The sequence below is a fragment of the Tachypleus tridentatus genome, chromosome 7 (genome assembly GCF_004210375.1).
Source record: "Tachypleus tridentatus isolate NWPU-2018 chromosome 7, ASM421037v1, whole genome shotgun sequence".
Classification (NCBI taxonomy): Eukaryota; Metazoa; Arthropoda; class Merostomata; order Xiphosura; family Limulidae; genus Tachypleus; species Tachypleus tridentatus.
In genome coordinates this window covers 148574115-148593782 of record NC_134831.1, presented here as the reverse complement: position 1 = coordinate 148593782, position 19668 = coordinate 148574115, and the positions used below count along the sequence as shown (strand labels likewise).

At 30.9% G+C, this 19668-nt stretch overlaps 2 protein-coding genes across 14 annotated transcripts in view; both read right to left on the bottom strand.

The window, feature by feature from the left end:
* Positions 1 to 10462, bottom strand: part of LOC143256877 (DISP complex protein LRCH3-like) — an 80232-nt gene extending 69770 nt beyond the window's left edge. The window contains exon 1 of one of the 7 annotated variants that reach the window (XM_076514677.1): positions 9594 to 10462. In XM_076514677.1, the coding sequence (XP_076370792.1) occupies positions 9594 to 9777 (184 nt within the window). In that variant the 5' untranslated portion in view covers positions 9778 to 10462. The remainder of the gene's footprint in view (positions 1 to 9593) is intronic. The other 6 variants (XM_076514675.1, XM_076514679.1, XM_076514680.1 and 3 more) reach the window with 6 other exon arrangements.
* Positions 10463 to 12979: 2517 nt separating this feature from the next.
* The window catches only part of LOC143256876 (golgin-45), a 28448-nt gene continuing 21759 nt past the window's right edge, over positions 12980 to 19668 (bottom strand). For all 7 annotated transcript variants that reach the window (XR_013031590.1, XM_076514674.1, XM_076514673.1 and 4 more), the window contains 2 exons: positions 15301 to 15520; positions 12980 to 14977 (listed from right to left, as the gene is read on the bottom strand). Coding sequence is in view for 6 of the 7 variants with exons in the window: in XM_076514674.1 (XP_076370789.1) it covers positions 14786 to 14977; positions 15301 to 15520 (412 nt within the window). In the remaining variant the exon portion in view is untranslated. The remainder of the gene's footprint in view (positions 14978 to 15300; positions 15521 to 19668) is intronic.

The window sequence follows — 19668 nt, the reverse complement described above, 5'->3', positions numbered from 1 at the left end:
ACCGATCCCCAGACCTTGGCCTACTAGAATGGAATAATTGGATTTGACTGCCACTCTCATAACACACCTAAAGTGCAGACTGCAACTTCGTACCGACGAGACGCGAAATATCATAACAACTAGGCCACGCTAGGCCTTGTTACGTCGAGAAGTTTTAATATTTCGTGACCAAAATTAACACATTGAACATGAAGCAAGAAATAAAATAACCTTTCTGTGGTATAAATTTTCATAGGTAAGTTTATTTTGTATACTATGTAGAAAACCCAGTTTTTATAAATTTATTTACCATACTATTGTTGAAGTTTCTTACCAACTTTCTCGTCACTAGTTTTGTTTTACTATCGTTTTAAGTTACACTTCGAGTCGTTTTTTCACTCAACATGGAACTTTCGATTTAAGATATCCTTAAGAAACAGATGATGAGTCAGGGGAGATTCACATACAATTCTATTAAAATCTCAAACACGGATAAACTGTTTATATCCACATTATGCCACAGTTTCGGACCTATCATTTCCACATGGTGCCATAGCCAGGAAATATTGTCCAGGGAGGGATGCTGAGTAAATGACTTAATATATTATGTTGTAAAGAAATGTAAAATATCTAGAAAATTGTTCCGAAATTGTGAGGAAGGGGTTAAAGCCCAGTACCCCTTCCCCTGGTTACGCCCACGGTTCCCTGTATTTATTTCTTCTTTTTTTTTGTTCCGTTTTGTTTTTATTATTCTAAACCACTGAGATGTTTGTATTGAAATTATGCTTTCCTGCATGTTAACCTAGGTTTAAAATTAAATTTTACTAATATAGTTCAAAGAGAGAAATGAGTCGCAGCTCGGTTTTCAAATTCAATAGATTTTCACACTGAAAATCGCCACATCTTGCGTGCAGGTGCATATATGAGATTAATAACAATGCGCTAATGTATTAAGACTTTTGTTCTGACAACGTTTAATCATTATATATGTTATAGATCAAATTAAAATACTTGTTTCGTAACTTCTCAATTTACTTTGTAAGTACGGACAACCTGTATACATCCATATGGATGCTGTTAATTTAAGGGACCGTTTTATACATATGTAAATAATAAGGGCTGTCCGAATGTTTTATCTTAGTTTTAAAGTTTAGCCTAAATTGATCAACGGGTCCATTGATGTCCTTAAATTGTACGTATATATAATAGTTTTTTTTATATATATATAAAAACAACATTTACAATACAATCTAAGTTGTCAACAATGTGCACGTATGTGTATACCGAAATCTCTAACTTGCCCTCCTTGAAGTACATGTGTCAGTCCGAATCTGCATAAATTCTTACTAATATCATATTTATGTGAACTATTTATAATTCTTAGTAACTTATAAAATATATTTGCATTCATTATTGTGAACAAAACAACTTAATTACCGTGTGACACATGAATCAAGCAATAAAGGTGATAAATGTTAACACATCGAACCAACAACTTAGTACTATATATATATGTATGTAGTATAAACCGTATATCCCATTTACAGAAATAAGATGTATTTGGTTTGATTTGTTTTGAATTTCGCGCAAAGCTACATGAGGGCTATCTGCGCTAGTCGTCCCTAATTTAGCAGTGTTAGACTAAAGGGAAGGCAGCTAATCATCACCACCCACCGCCAACTCTTGGGCTATTCTTTTACCAACAAATAGTGGAATTGATCGTAACATTATAACGCCCCCACGGCTGAAAAGGCGAGCATGATTGGTGCGACGGGGATGCGAACCCGCGATCCTCAGATTACGAGTCGCACGCCTTAACCCACCAGATCATGCAGAAATAGATGAAACAAATGTCTCTTCTTTTTCTTGTTGTTGTTTATACATGTTACTAGCGTTTGCTAACATTTTCATTACACCGTACTGTTCTGTTACTACTATGCAATGAGGTTGCGGTGTTATTTTGATACCTCGAAATCTGTAGTAACTAAATATAATAACACTTATTTTAATATTTCATTATAACGTACAGTTTCTTTTGTTTGTTAAGCACAAAGCTACATATTGCACTATCTCAGCCGTACTGACTACGGATATCGAAACCCAGATTTTAACATTACAAACCTTCATATATATTGGGAGGGGGGGTGTAAGATGCAAGGCACAATCCAAAGTGAATCACGAGCTCAAAGACGTAACTGTAATCGTTGCGTACAGAGATAAAAACTCAACGTTTTGACATAAAGTCACATACCGTTAAGTTATTAAAGTTTACAAACAAGGTATATGATACATCTCGGATAGAAGCGTGCTCCGATGAACGTCAACGAAATTTGAAACCGCTAACAAAAGACTACGTCGATACTCGTTTTCACTTATTTTGCAACACTTACTATTTAAAGTCACATTCATTTTTGGAGAAAACCTTTGAAGCAACCATTTCAACAAGCGATTTTATAGATAGACACGACAAAAAGTCGTTAGTATAATTACTTTTGAACACGTAAATAATGTTCAGTTTCCAGGGGTTTCGTTGCGTGTGTATGTATGTGGTAATGGAAGTGTGGCCCTATGAAACATTAGGGCTAGAAAAAAACGACTCATCCAGTATAGTTGATGTACTGAAAAAAGTCGTGAGCATCTGGCCCAGGAAAGCTACAAGGAACATCTGGTGAAGACAAATTTGTTCTAAATATGCAGAATGTAAAAGATAAAAGAAACTGTCAAGCTTAGGGTCGAATCATATGACAAGTGAAGCGACTGGAGACAAGCAAGAAAAATCTTCGCACAATCCAGTAGCTAGACACAAAATTTAAAACCAATCTACAAAACTAAGTGCGTTCTGTTCAATACTTTTCTTCAACCGAAAACCATTGACCTACATTCCTCTTATTGGGGTGGGATCTCCTTCTGAAGCCGCTTTAGACTGATCGATTTATTGCTGTTCATACTGATTCGTTACTTTCTGTATTAACACAACTTTTTGCTCACTTCCCAAAAACGAAAAACAAATGGCCAGGAGTGTGAACAATAATAATAGCGTATCAGCGATATTTTTTTTTACTCCCGACAGTTAACTGGAGTACTGTAGACTTCGCCATTAAAAAAAATAATAATAAAAATTGTGTAAATTAGAGATTAACAAATGATGGCTACCTTGAAATTAGATTATGTAGATTGGCTTATAAAGGGATCGCTATAAATTGATGTAACTTCGAAGTGTTACAAAGTTTTGTTAATTCTACGCAGCGAGCTAAGAATGGCGGGTATATTATACATACATTCAACTTGTTTACTTTTATCTTTATGTAAACTGTAGAAAAATGAATTTTGTTTAGGGTTCTCTCCAACAGCTTGCAAACATTTATAATATCTCAACAGAAAAACGTACTTCTAAATATATTTGATATCCTGGGGATTGCTGCCAAAATGTCGCTCAACATCATGGTTGAGCAACTTTGCGAATATGGTTTTAACACAAGGTATTGTTGCTACTAACACATTTGTATAGATTTTGTCGTACAGATTATTACAGTAACTTGAATTCAAGGCTCTCACACTGCTAATAGTTTAGTGGAATTAGTAGATTTCCAGGTGTCTTATTATGGCCTAGCCTTCAAGCGTTATATTTTGAAAATATGGTTGTGAAAATATTGACTAAGTACTTTCCTTATGGTCTTTTAAACCAGGGACAGTTAGCCCTTGTGTATCTTTGAGCGATATTCAACACTCTTCATCATGACGTGCTTTGTAGAACACCTAGCCCTAAACCACATTAATATATATGAATACTTCTTACGCGTCACCGAAGAGTAATGATGTACAAGCTACACTGATACAAAATTTCTAAGTTTACGATGTGTATGTACTCCGCCAAAAGTATGAACAAAAACACTTATTCAGTTAGGTGAGATGTATTAATTTTTTTCAATCTTTCTTACTGATTGTTAGGTGAGATGTATTAATTTTGTTGTTGGTTTTACGGGTTGTTACGATGTACCTTGTGTTTAAAAAAATTGCAGTCTCTAAATTCACTAAATAAATAGTAAATATTTTCTCTGTTTTTACTACCTTCATATTTATAAATAAATATCATAAGAATTACAAAACTACGCTAAGTCTATGATATTGTTTTTCTTTATTATTATTCCTCTGTGCATTATCACGTAAAATTGAGGCCTGACATAGCCTAGTTGTCATGGCGCTCTTATGTGCTACCTGATGATTGCGGGTTCGAATCCTCATTACACCGAACGTGCTCGCCCCTTTCAGCCATGAGGTTGTTATAATGTTGCAATCAATCCCACTATTCGTTGATAAAACAGAGCTTAAGAGTTAGTGGCATTCATTAGCTGTCTTCACTCTAAACTATCGCTACTAAATTAAAGACGACTAGCGCAGGTAGCTCCAGTGTAAGTTTGCACGAAATTCAAAACCAACCAACCAACCTGCATAAGGCTGTAAGAGTCATCGTACGTGATAAAGCCAGATTAAAGATTACTGGATTTGTGGACCGATTCTATAATGAAAACGTTACCAGTATAGTGTGATTGAAATGCACTATTTTAAGTAATCAAGTAAACAGTGAGTTTAGAAATACATTTAATACTATTGTTTTATGACACAATTGGTCAGAATCAAGTTTCGTAAGGTATTCATACAATAGCAGTTGTTAATAAAGATTTTATGTATATATATCAGTGATTATGCATTCTGGAAACTGATAATAATTTAAATTTATATATATATATCATTATATATCATTATTCACCAATACCGGTGAGGCCTTTCCTTTGATATCTGGGAACAAGAGGCTGAGTCACAAGATTTGTTCCAAATGCTAATTAAATCAGCTACTTACAAGGCATTTAAGTCTTACGGCGTAAGGCGCCTACGTTGGTGGAACATTATTCGTAAATCTGTTATAACAGTAACACTACAGCCGAAAGACTGATAATTATTCAATGACGAATACACTTGTGTATAACCCAGGAAACGCTGTATTTTTTGTTTAGATACTCCGTTTATTATCTGATAAATATTTGTGCACTTTATGCAAGCATGATTTTATTATAGCTTATAATTCGACATATGAAATAAAACTTTTACAATCCAATTGCTTTATTGCATACCTATACCTGTGTCTTAAAATGCTTTTAGTTTTAGGCTATTTTAAATTTAGTATAACATTTACACACTGAACATTTTGTTATTGATATCTGGCCCAGCTTCGTTTGAACAAGATAGCACACAACAGAATTTGTTTACCGTTTTCAAAATAAACGAAAGCTTAAAACACATGTCGTTCATATAGTTACAGAAATTAACATGCCTTTATAAATTTCTTCAATAAATGTTACTTTCAAACACATAGTTAATAGTGAGTTTTAACTCATTATTCAGCAATTCGGGTTAATAATTAGGTTTACTATGATATTTATTTTTGTTCACTCACAATAACATCAAAACTGAATCTATTATGCAGGTAAATCGTTTTATGACATTATAGCTAGAAGTCAAGACGACCACAAACAAAAGGAGACACTGGTAAAAGCACAAGTTCAAAAGTCAGAAAGCAATTGCTGCAAATTCGATCGCAGGGGTAATATTCATGTGATGTTTTGGGTTTTTTTATCTTTGGGAATTATTGCTGCTCTAAATTTTGGTAGACGATTTTATTGGCAAATCCACAGAAAGTAAAAATTAAAATTACCAGTAAACAGTATCTTTTAAACCGATATAAGAACGTTAAGTTGTTCTTGAGTCTTATCGGACTGAATCTCTTCACTACATTCACCAATCCTTTATGATACCTAGAACAGAATTTTGAGGGAAAAATGTTTATCACCATTGGTAAAGCAACCTTTTTCTGCAAGGAGTTTGTGTAGTAACATTTCTAGGACCTTTTTTTTTTATAAGATGGGATAGGATGAAATTAGTTAAGTGTCATTAAATTCAAACTAAAGTTTTTTTTTTTTGTTTTGCTTTTAAGAAATATACTTTTTTAATGATAAAAATACTAAAATAACTTCTTTGCTGTTATTTCAAACTGCCATTAAACCAAAACTCTAGGTCTCACATGATTAGAAATACTTCTCTACTTAAATTATATAGTATGGCTTTTTTTCATGGACAGGATAAAGAATATTCATGTCAGTGAAAATCACAATGTAGAGAAAATTTAAAAACCTGAAAGACTAAATCCTGACATCTCAGATTAGAAAAGTGCAGTGTAAAGATTTCCAATGGAAGGGAGGTTCTACTGTTTTTGCCCCACCATGCCATCCAGATGGACATGCCATGATGACATTTTGTCCTTTGATTGCAAGGAGGAAAACTTCCTTATTTATTTAGTGCCTTATTCATCTTACATCAAAATATCATGTATACCATAAAAGCAAAAAAAATACTTTTCTTTCTTGGATATATATATGAACTAATGAGAACACAAGCTACACAATATTGTTTACAGGAAACACACACACAGACAGATATCTTCACTTCCTCTCCCAGAATCCACCCATTGTCGAAAAAGAGATAATACAATGTCTATACAGAATAATTAAAACAGCAAATGCTTCACCGAAAGTAAAAAAAAAAAAACCTCCCATAAGTGACATCGATCATGATTTAGAAGTCAATGGTATCTTCATTTTGGAACACAGTTACTTTTCACTGTTAGGTAAGATAACAGGAACTACAGTACATTGATATTCAAATATGAAAGCAAACTAATCCCTGCTTATGCTTATTATTAATTAAAATACATATGCCCATGCAATTGTAGCAGTAATACTGAAGAATGCATTTATGCTAGTTTTTTATTTAATGAGATATCTATACATTCATACAGTTTATTACTGTAATAAATGGTCTCACAATAGGTAACACTCGTAAAAGTAAATTGTAAGAAAAATTACAAAAACTTGTTACTAGCATAAAATCATTTAACATCTACACTTAAACCCGACTTCAAAATTTGTATGTTTTGAAAGGTGAAGAAAAATAAAAATCTGATAACATCTTGTTAGAAACTGGCATCTGCTTCTTTTATGTCAAATATTAGAAATGTGGCAATATGTCACTTTTACATAATAACAGACATAATGGTCTATTAAATGTTTGCAATAAAATTGAAAAAGCAAAATTTAGCCAAACATTCAACACTAGCATATTTTGGTCACAATATGTCTAGGCAGATTGGTGGCTAGTTCCAGCTAGCTACTAGCAATGATATTAACTTATCAATACGTCAAATGTACAAAGAAATTTTTCAAACCATCCTATATATATTTCATACACAGCCTGCAAGTTATATGTATAAACCAATAAACACTACATTAGTTTGTATTATATGTTCCCAAGAAGGCTATAAATAAACTTAAAAAGAACTGAATGGCTGGAGTTTTGTCTGTCTACCCAATTTTAAGTGGGATAGCAAACTTAACTCAAGAGCAAACAAAAGATCCAGTAAAAGTTGTCAAATATTGTACCACTTTGACTGGATATGATCCAGATGAATTTTTTTTTCAGATACCTGTCTGTTCTATACACTTTCCATTTTTCACTCAATGGTAAAATTAAATATTAGATATAGACTGATTTAGAAACACACAAGAAGCTTTCTAGTTTCAGTGACCACACTGATACATTGCTGCAAAATCTACGATACTCCAGACTTAAAAACTTAAGATATCCACATTTACATTGAATAAAATTTTAAATAACATATTTCACTATTTTTTTTAAACTGCTCACAATATTACAGTCCTAAGCAGTAATACTTATTTACTAAGGATATTTTACATATTTTGTAGCTTTATTTTTTATAACAGAATGTACAATGTTTATGATAAAAAGGTCTAGGCCTGAGATGTAATTGTAGGAAAAAATATTATTTTAGTACACTTAGTTTTAAAATATTTTACTATGAATAACCTTATTTTAGCTTAATCCAAAATCTTTTGTCTTAAATTTTATAAAATTAAAGTTTAATTTCAGCTAAAATACACAATCTAATATCTTGCAGTAATAATTTTAGACAGGGGAAGCAATTATAAAAAAATATACTTATAGAATCCCTTGTAATAACTTAGTTTTATTTTGTCTGAATGCATTTGGAGAGAGAATAAATTTCTTAATATATTAAATGATGTACCATTTTAACTAAATGTTATAATCATTATGTCAGATATATAAAACACACTGAACTTAAAAACAAGAATAAGATGAAAGATTCCAGTTATTTAAAATAGGAATTACTGGAAATTCCAATTCACTGAAACTTCAGTGGGATAACTTTTAAATATTTACTCAATTTAATAGTGTTTCACTAAAAACTAAAGCTTGTAATTTTTTTTCTCCTTACCATTTTGTTAATTATAGTTGATGAGGCACACTAGTTGAAATTAGACACCAAAGCTTACGTTACTGATTTTATTAAGTGATATATATATCAACATAAAGCAGTGCACACTGACAAACACAAAATTATTATACAACATTATATACACTGGCTTGTATTTCAAGCAGTTTTTAAAGAATATTTGTTATGAAAACTTATTTACTTGTCCATATACATTAAATATGAATAATAATAAATGTACAAGTTTTACTTTTCAATTATAGTAAACTGTAATGGAAATCTTTCCTATACACTTCAGTTAAAAATAATTCTTAAAAAATAATAGAACCTCTAGTAATCATAATTAGTACTTTTCATTAAAAATACATGATTACAACAATACACAAAAGAAAATACCTATGGAAACACCTTTTTTGTTGATAAACCTTGTTTGATTTCTACAATCTGGTATGACTGTCAGCAAATTATAAAAACCAACATAACTAAAGTATCAAATAAAATATTCTGCTTCTTTGATGCATATGGACAAAGCATACAGTGACTTTACTTTTTTATATTGAGTTTTATCATAGATGCTTACCTGTATTATAACATTATTTCAAAAGTATTGGGAAAAATTTTTTACAGTTCTGTTTTCATGTTTTATTATCAGTAAGTTGTAGAGCAAAAATATAATTATTCCACTCATTATTTAAAACTGAAATATTCTTAAGCTATTGCCACTAAGTTTCAGTTTGTTACCATGAAATATCTGGGCAGCACAGGTCCATCTAGTAACTTTAGTGAAAAATGTGAGAAAAGTTGTATGCTGCATGTAATGTTTGCTCAATACGAGTTTTTTCTTGTTACAAACTATTATTTATTAAACTTAAATTATTTGCATGTTATTCGTTTGATATTTACATAATTTAACAAAAAATTTATATAGTTTGTAAGATTAAAGATAACAAAAATAATTTTTATGTAGTACAGTACAATTATAAATTGAGGTTAAATATATTGCAGCTATCTACAGGACAGAAAATTTATTAGATAGAAAACTGTTTTCTGTGATTGTGAACGGTTAAAATTTACAAATTAGGTTATTTATCTTGTGTTTTACTTCTAGTAGTAAGGTGACGAAAAAATTAACTTTTTATAATTTTAATAATTATAAAAAACAATCTTAATACGCATTAAAGGCGAGTAAACTTTAACGAAGAGTATTTAAGTCTAATTTTACACATTTAAATCCTGTTTACAACTTACATACCTGCTAAAATACTATCACTGAGATCATATTTTTGGGCAATCTTTGGAAATTCTTTCAGTTTTCTTCCGCTAAGTTTTAATTCACCAGTTAACTGTGCATCCTCAAGAACTCTTTCTAACGTTCTTGTTAACTGATGTTGATGATCACCATTCTGGTTTGATAACGATAATACATATGTCGACATTATTATTTGTCAGATTTTGATATCTCACGACATGTCACTTTCTACCTTTGTAGCACACGTCCATCACTCCATCAGTTTGAAACTGTTTTTGGATGTAATACCGTTTCGTTAAGTTCACAGAAGTACATCGCAGAGCATGCTGGGATCCCTAAGGGATACAATTCTTTTAAGCTAACGCAGCGCTATCTATTTAATGTTTTTTTAAATTTAAACTTTCCAGGACACCGATAATAAAATATATTCTCAAATTCCCATTACAGTGCGACATTTACAAAACTCGTATATTATATAAGGTAAATAATTTGCATAATTTCAAATTACGTTAATAAGAACTTTTAATCATTAATTAATACAGGCAGTAGATTAAAAATAAAAATTTAAAGAATGATAATTTCCGATCATAGTAAGCTATGTACAAAGAGCGAAACTAAAATTCCACCTAGCCATTAGTAGTGATGTCGTTAGATGCTAGCACACGGGATCCGTGCTCTGAATCCACAGTTGGTGTCTTGAAAATTCAGAACATAAAACTATAATCCATTTCATACTGAAAGTTCCTGTGCCTATGCCTACAGGCCCGAGCCCTGAATCTTTAAATCACCTATTGACGTATCTAACCATCGATATAGTTTATCAACAAAGAAAACCTATCTTTCGATAACACTCGGGTTGTAAGATTTTTATTGTTATATTGAGATTCCTTGAACATATGTGTTCCTCTGACATCACAAGTATAAACAAAATATATATATATATATATATATTTATTTATTTTTTTTCACGTACCTACTTATAACGATTACATATCTATCAAATGCATTGTTTCGTAATGTAAGCACTCTATCTGCAAGCGAAATTTCCACGGTAAGACCAATAATATCTCACGAGGTTCGGGAATTTTTTTTTAGGTTCGTCCGAAGTACACTTTCTAAGCTAAAAATGCAAATTAATCTTTATAATAAAAGTATTATAATAAAGGACAAATAATCAACCCAATAGCATTTGTTTTCTTTTAAATCAAAAGTTTTCTTTCAAACGTTTGTTCAAATTTATGCAAAGGTCATTTGCATTAGTTGTCCCTTATTTTGGATTAATTGGTTAAGGAAGGCACTTAGTAAGCAGTATCGCCGCTTAACTTTTATCCGGGCGGCATTCGATCGTTATGCACCTATAACCCCAAAGTACAGATCGCGAAACATGTCTCACCTGATCCACAGTTTGGCACGCTAACCACTATGACTGGTTCAAATCTGAAAGCTAATTTACGAAAATAATATGTTGTTAGTTTGATTGATTGGAATTAAGCACAAACCTACATAATGGGCTATCTGTGCTCTGCCCACCAAGTGTATCGGAAACAGTTTTCCAGCAGTGTGTCTGCACACATTCCGCTGTGCCACTAGAAGACATATGTTGCTAGAATTCATGAATAATATGTGATAGTATTAAAAATCCTTACCATAATTCTCGTGTGTTGTAAATGAAACAGATGAAAAGTTACACTTCACCAGTTTAATCAAGTTCATACCAAAACAGGTCTCAAGAAATGTGCTAGTATACGTAACATCACAAACACTATATTCGTCATGTCTTAACCGGCCTGTAAATCCGTATCATTCCACAAATATTCAAATGTGGTTGACATATTTTTATTATAAGCTCTTCTTTACTAATACTCAAAAAGTTCTTATTTAAAAAACTATTTAGAACACAGAAATAAGAGTTGATTTTCCGTAGTAAGCTGACCAAATAGTTTGAATTAACATTAAATTTTTTTTAAAAAACGTGTTATCTTAATAGGCATTAAGTACTGACTCTATGCTATCGGTATTTAAGTTTGTGAATGATTTCTGTTTTCGTTATCTTGTGGTTCATTTTACGCTTCTAATCTAGTCGGTTTAATACCCGACTATTTTCTTTTTTATTTATCACACCTAAAATTAGATTGATGGTTTTCGAGTTATTTTAAGAACTACCTACCTTAAAATAGCAACTTTTTATAGAAATCACTTTCAGATTCATTCATTAGAAATATTGAAATCAATGTAAATAAGTACAATGCTACAGTTTTATGTGTCTTATTATACATGTTATTAACGTTTGTTCTGCTATATAGCAGAATACGGCGACTTTAAATTTTGTCAGTTATTTTTACTACTATTTTATTTAAAGAGTAAATGCTATCTCTTCAAATCCCACCAATCTGTGCCACACGATTGTTTGCAGTACGGTTAATAGAACGTCTACCAAAGATACTTTTATGATTCCACAGTTGAATAGGAAATTGGAACTTGTTCTGGCTCATTGAAATTAGAATATAACAGGTCGTATATGAAGCATGGTGTTTCTGAGGTTAAAGTGTTCAAATTATTTTATTAAGTAATCAGTTATAAAATATCTACACGAATGCTTCATATCCTTAGTTATTTAAAAAAAAAACAAGCTAAATTATTCCATTTTTATTTTGAGTACAAAAGCATGACTTAACATTTATTTTAAGTCGCATGTAACAATCACTGTATTTTTCTACAGATCGTATGAACAGTATTTCGCAAAGTTATATAACATCAATAAAGTTTATTAAAAATTTGGACTATATAAATAGATGTTTATAAAATATAGTTCTTGCATGAATATTAAGATAACTGTAAAACTATCAAGTTACGTCTCCATTTGTTTAAGTTATTTTTGTAACTCATGAGACACAATACTTCTTTAAATAGTGCTTTGGGGATTTTAGGTTATTAAAATGCAATACAACTACAAATTAAGCGTTTACTTAATAATTAGATAAATAACAAGTTTCTTTCTATCATGAAAACAAAGAAAATTTTTTACCCATCATATGCAATAAAATATTATCACATAATGATCTTATTCTACTTTGACCTACTTAAAAAGTACAAGTCATAAAATTATGAAAACCAAACCTCCCACTTTGAACAAGAATATTTTTTAACAGAAGTATTAAAAACATTGTCAAGTAAAATAAAAGTTACTGTTAATTTAGATCATTAAATCAACAGTAATGTCTGATGTGTTTGCAACAATTATTTAAAAATATTAAAATGAAATTTAAATTGTGAACTAAACATTGGGAAAAGAAAGTCGTCAATTTTTTTGAGGTATCTACAACACACCAATAACAACTAATGAAGCCTCAGAAAAATATTAAAAATAAAATTCTGCTTATGCACATCTTATGTCATTCTGTAAAAGTTTTATATGTATATTTATTCAAGTATATAAATATTTACAGCTGCTCTTCTACACATTGTATTAGAAAATACATTTCTCATTGTATGCACTAATATGAAAATAACTAGTATGATACAAAACAGGTAATGGTCACACCTATCAATAATAAAGAAAAGATATGGAAATTGTCACTTAACAGAATTTAACTGACAAAACTTTTAGTTGTGTAATAATTCTATATTATAAATAGTAATATGTTAGTAACTTATTTTAATACCTGCTCAATACAGTCTTCTAAACTGCACTGAGCAAATTACTTGAATTAAATTTCACATACAAGACACCACTACCATGTTTCCTTTATTAAAGTATAGTTGGTTTCATTTTTAATTACGAGTATTTACTTTCTTTATAGCAGGTGAATAGTTTGATTTTATAATATCACATTTTTAAAATAAAATAACTGTTTCAATCACTAGCTATAAGTTTATAAAAACAAACAACATTTAAGTCATTATTCCTTTTTGTAAAATATTTTCAAGTAAAACGAAGAATAAATAATCTTTTACTACACATTTTTAAATTTTTTTCCACCTTCCAAATTTAATTAATTTTTCTGTGTTATCATTTTTTGCACTGCATAAAAGCATTTGAAATATTATCTTACAAATAACTAATTTTTGTTTGTTTTGAATTTCCTGCAAAGCTATTCTAGGGCTATCTGCACCAGCCATCCCTAATTTAGCAGTGTAAGACTAGACGGAAGGCAGTTAGTTATCACCACCCACCACCAACTCTTAAGCTACTCTTTTACCAATGAATAGTAGGACTGACTGTCACATTATAATGCTCCCATGGCTGAAAGGGCGAGCATGTTTGGTGCGACGGGAATTCGAACCTGTGACCCTCAGATTACAAATTGAACGCCTTAACCCACCTGGCCATGCCAGGCCAAATAACTAATTAGTTTTCCTTTCTTCTGTACCTTTCTCAGATATATGAAATGTATTTATAATAGCTATTCTATAATTATTATACAAATTACAAAATAATATTCCTTCTTATTTTTTTATTTTTTTTAAATACTAATGAAAAATTAGTTGGCTACTTTCACAACAGCCAGAGTTGTCAGTCTAAGACTCTTAAAGACATATTTGGCTCCTTAATTACTGAACCCTCCACATAAGAAAACCATTTGAAAAAAAAACTTCACACTGCATGTACTCAAATAATTATCTGCCTACAAAATATGCCTTTAAGGTGTGAGAAAGTAGAGATGATTGTGTAACATGCTTTGATTGGTTTTCCTTGTATATATAAACCTTGATGTATTCTAAAAAGCTAGGTCACCTAAAGTCCAGTATATATTGTTATTCCCCAAATATGAAATGTTGCTTATTGATCTTATAATCCTGCATATAGACTTATCTATTTAGTACTAAATGTAAAACATTAAGGAAAGAAATTTTTATAATTCCTTTTGTTTTGTTAAATCACAAAAAAAATGTTTACACAAATATATATTATACACATACAAATACATACATACCTGTTTGTGTATATTTGAGTATTTATCATTGTTCAAATACACATATTTAAGTGCTTGATTCTCTTTTAAACTATTGTTATAAGCTTGGATCATTACACCACTCTTCACAAAATTAAAGATTTATGTATTTGAAACATAAAATTTCTGCACCAAAGGTACAGAGAGTTAATTTTTAAGTCTAATTTTGTGTAAAAACAGTTGTTGAGTGGTTGTCTAATATTATAATAATGGATATCAGTAGTTCAATGAATATCATACAAATCACAAGAGTTTGACTTCTCCAGAACAGTGGCGACAACAATTCACAACTGACTGCTCATGACCAGTGCAAGAATGAACACGACATAATTTGCTTCCTATTCGTAGAGACAGAGCATTTCTTCCATCAAAGCTTAAATTACCATCTTTGCTCTGAGTATCTAGAATAGATGTAGAATTTTTGGGAGACAGGACCTGTAAAATACATATACATTTACAGGAAACAAAGACAAACATACAAGTACTTTATCAAACTAGAGTTTTCACTATTACTGTTTCATTAACCTAATAAGAATTTAGTGATCTCAATTATTTAAATTTTTATTTTTACTAACAACCACATGTACAATGAAACAGAAACACAGAGATACTAGTCAAAATGTACGTTAAATTTGGATAGTCAGTGTCATAAGATAGTAACATAAACAATTGCATTCTAAACTACTGACCTAAAATAAACATAGAAACTAAGAAATCATATATAAAAGAGTAAAATAAGTATTAAAGACATCAATTACCTTTTGAGCAAATTCTTCTGCAGCAGTATACAGTTCAATAGCATCCCATTCTACTTCCCTTTCAGCTTGTTTGGTAGACGACCCCAATAGTCGAGAATAAACAGCCTGAGCCAAGTCTCTGTTACCAGTGGCTAGCTTCAAAAGAGTAGCACTTTGTATTTTCCTCTTTTGATATTGAATTGCAACAGGTTCAAAGGTTTCTCGTAGCATACCGAGAGTCCTGTTGAAAAAAGTATTCTTAATCAAAAGTGGTCAAACTGAATAACCTCTTACACAACTTATTCTTACATTTGTTTATAGGAATCTATATTCAGGCTTTCTACTTTTCAGCAAAAACTCCAAACAAGTTAAAAAGAAACTAAACTAACAGCAACATTAGTTAATAAACTATTACTTTATTAGTGAAATAAATAAGACATTGCCCTTTTGGGCCATTAAACTATATTTACAGTGTGTGTAAATTATTTTTTATCAAAACAAACATGTTAAATTTTGCAATTAAAAGATTTATTATGAAGTATTTTTGTAAGTTAAATAATGTTTATTTTCACGGTGTTTGAGAAGAATGCCTTTCTTCAAATATATGCATGAAGCACAACTAATGGAACAATAAAAAAAGTGCAATTTCATTATACATTCAACAATTCAAGATAAATACATTTGCATGAGTAATACCACTTACAAAATACAGTAAAATAAAGAAGTTATAGTTAGTTATATGTTTGTTTTCTAAATAAATGAAGTTAAAACTGATTCAAGTCTTTATCCTAAAAACCTAAAACCAAGCCAATAAATAAATGTCTTCTATGGAATGATAAATTAAAAAAAAAATTAATGTTAAAAGAAAATAATAAAAAAAGACAAATATTAACAAATGGAAATTTTAATAACCATATAATAAAATTAAGTTAGATAAAAAGGCTTAAATCCAACAGTAATAAAGCAAAGTAACAATATGTAAACAAACTGCTTCCTTATATGCACTAATAATAAACACAGTATAAATGAGTTAAGATCGATATCAAAAATTTGTTTGTCAAGCATGTGAAGTTAAGGTTCAATCATAAAACAATCCTGAAACTAAGACAATTAATAAAGATAAATTGTTCTTTTACACTTAAAGAATAAGAATAATAACACTAATTTAAATACAATAGAAGACAATTTAAAATAAGAGGTTTTTTTCATCTAGTTAACATAATTTCCATTCTTTAACTTATTTTTCTAAAAAAGAATTCATGGCAGTTGTTGTATTTTATAAATAATACTAAACTCAGAAAATACTAACATTAAATAGAAAGAAATAATAAAAAAGTTAAAAAAACTCTTCTAATACAAGGACTTAAACCCACATTAAACCAATATCAAAGAATACATTTATACCTTTATAATTCTGTTAAATGTATTCATGTATGGTATTACATTGTTGACTATCAATGTAATAATGCAATTAAATATATGTAATGCTCCCATACACTCTTACAGGTATCATTATAGTTTCCCCACAACATTCGATCAATAATGGTCACTTTTTCTAAGTTATTCTTAACCTGATAAGGGCATAACTAAGTCAAATCTTGTAATGTGTTTTGAATAAATGCAAAACACTGCAAAAATTACAATATGCTTTAAAATAGCATACTTGAATATTGGAAAATTTCAATCAAGATATTCTAAATAAATTAATTGAATCAATGCCTGACAAAATCGATGCTTTTCTCAAAGCTTGGGAAGACCACACCTAATATTAGCTTCACTTGAGAATTCAATTTGTTTATGCACAGTTTTGGAATTCAAAATAAATATATTAGTTTTCTTGAATTCTGTACTACTCAGAGAATAACTTTCATGTCTTAAATTTCAATTTTATATAAAACAGTTTGTTGGTTGTTTAATGCTTATTGGTACAAAGCAACTGGGCTAGCTGTGCCAAACAGCTGGTAAAAAGTAAAATATGTAGAAAGGAATCATGCTGAAAGAAAACACAGTCCAATTCACTAATTAAAATCTTAAATAGACTTAAAAAGACCAATGGCCCTTAAAAATTTAAAAACACAACTGAGGTGGACATTATCATCCTCACCAATGACACTGACCAATGTCAATGGTGAACCCACTATAAATATATGTTTAAAATGGTGTCGTCACTCTCGATCCTAACTACGGCATGAGAGTAAGATGTGTGCTATTGTGACTTGAGTGCCACACATTGGTGAATCAGTCCCAGGTAAAAGAAAACAAGTAAAAAAACAGTGACCAATGCCTAGTCTAGATGGAACAACTTCTCTCCAATCCTTACAGAAACAAGACAGTCAAAGAGTAATAGAAGGTTTAATTTGGAAAAGCTTATTATCATGTTGCTCACTCCAAGTTGACTGCCAACTGGCATGGAGCTGAGCCTTGAATACAGGACCATAGTCCACATATGGGACAGGCATGGCAGTGATAGTACCAGAGCAGACTGACTTAGCTGTGATGTCAGGGAGCTTGTTCCCAGAACCAATTCATCGAACTGAACCTGGATACAAAAAACAAAAGGAACAATGGCAGACCATCTATTATGAAAAAGTATGGTTCCCTCAGAAAGGAAAACACAACCCCATGTGGGATGCTGTGGTAAAGATTGAAGTTTTGAAGCATACATTAAAGACAGCAGCAAACAATGAAGGTAAAGAGGGGGTTCATGGGACTCCGCATACAAACATTGGACTGGAGTAGTGTGGAAAGCCCCTGTGCAGAGCCAAAGCCCCTAATGGTGAACAGGGTCCAACACTTTAAAGGCTAAGGTCTTGACAGAACTATAGATCCAAAGTCCAGTTTTGACTGAATAAGGGCACAATAGATTTTTTAGCATGGAACATCAATCCACTCCTTAAGAGGTGGAAGAAAGGACACAGAGGATGTTTAGTGCCCTTGTATACTTGACACGTAGCTGTTTGATGTGTGGAGTAAAGGTCAGCTTATGGTCAAAGATAAGCCCAAAGAAGTTTGCCTCAGGAACCACAGGAAGCACAACTTCACCAATACGGAGTTCAGAATCAAGGTGAATACCCCACTGATGACAACAGTGCATGCAAACAGTTTTAGAGAGAGAAAAAGGTTCAAACTGTTTGCTGTGGTCTACTTCAGTAAATGCTTGAGGGCAGTCTGTAGCTGCCACTCAATAAACCTCATGTTAAACAACAGTCCAAGCCTCTTGGCATTCAATGTACTGGGCAAAGAATATAAGAGTTCATTACTTCTTTGCTCAAACCTTCCTTACTTAGTGGCAATTGTAAAATCTGTAATTAGTTAGTGTTTACATTTAATTAAATACTTTCTGAAAAATATAGAGAAATAATTTTGTTGAACAAAACTGCCTAATACAATTCAAAACACAAAGCCATATAGTTCTTTGTATAAACTAATATAAAGTCAGATACCACAAAAACCATAAAAATGAATGAATGACCCTAACATCCCACTGTTTGTTATTCAAATATACCTGAATATGTATACAAGGACAACAATTTGCCCTTAAGAACAAGCAAAAAGATGGTCACTTTGCACAATAACAAGGACTAAAGCTTGCTGAAGCAAATCATTAAGTACACTGGGATAGAAACAAATATAAAAGAATGTAATAAGATTTTTAGAAATTAAAAATTATTTATATTGCTGGAAAAGTAACTAAACCTCTTTGAAATGTTAGTGTCATGGCACAATCTAATCTAACTGAAAATTATTTACTTGGAAAAATCTTTCTCACAAAAATTTTTTTGACATGTTGGTTGCCAGAAATTATGAATAAAATAAAATAGCCTTTTTTGAATACATATAAATATTGGGTTGAGGAATAATTCGTGAGCATTTTCTCAAGTTAACAAAATATATTCATAAATGAAATGCTTTTGCAAAATATTTCATGTCTTTTGGTAGATAATTTTTTGCTCTAATAGATGGTGTGTTTGATTTTCATGTCTTTAATTTTTGCTTTCATTTTCAGCTCATTAAATGGAATGTCAAGTGGCCAAAATCGAGCATTTTCGACACCATCTGCTTTTCGCATTTAATTTCTTGCAATTTCGTTTAAAACAATGCATACTATATACCTAGGTATTACATGAAATAAAGTATCATAATAAATGTTTTGGGTGTAATGTGTTCATGCATTGAAGTATTGTATAGTCTTGCATGTAATGCTTGAATGAAATTATTTAAAAATGCTCACAAATTATTCCTCAACCTAATAGTAATTGTCATTTTAAACTGATAAAACTGTTTATGCAATACAAGACTTAAACAACACAGAATTGTTGCTTCAATAAATTAACTACTGTTGAACAAACATATAACAGATATAGCTTTATACACAAAACACTTGAAAAA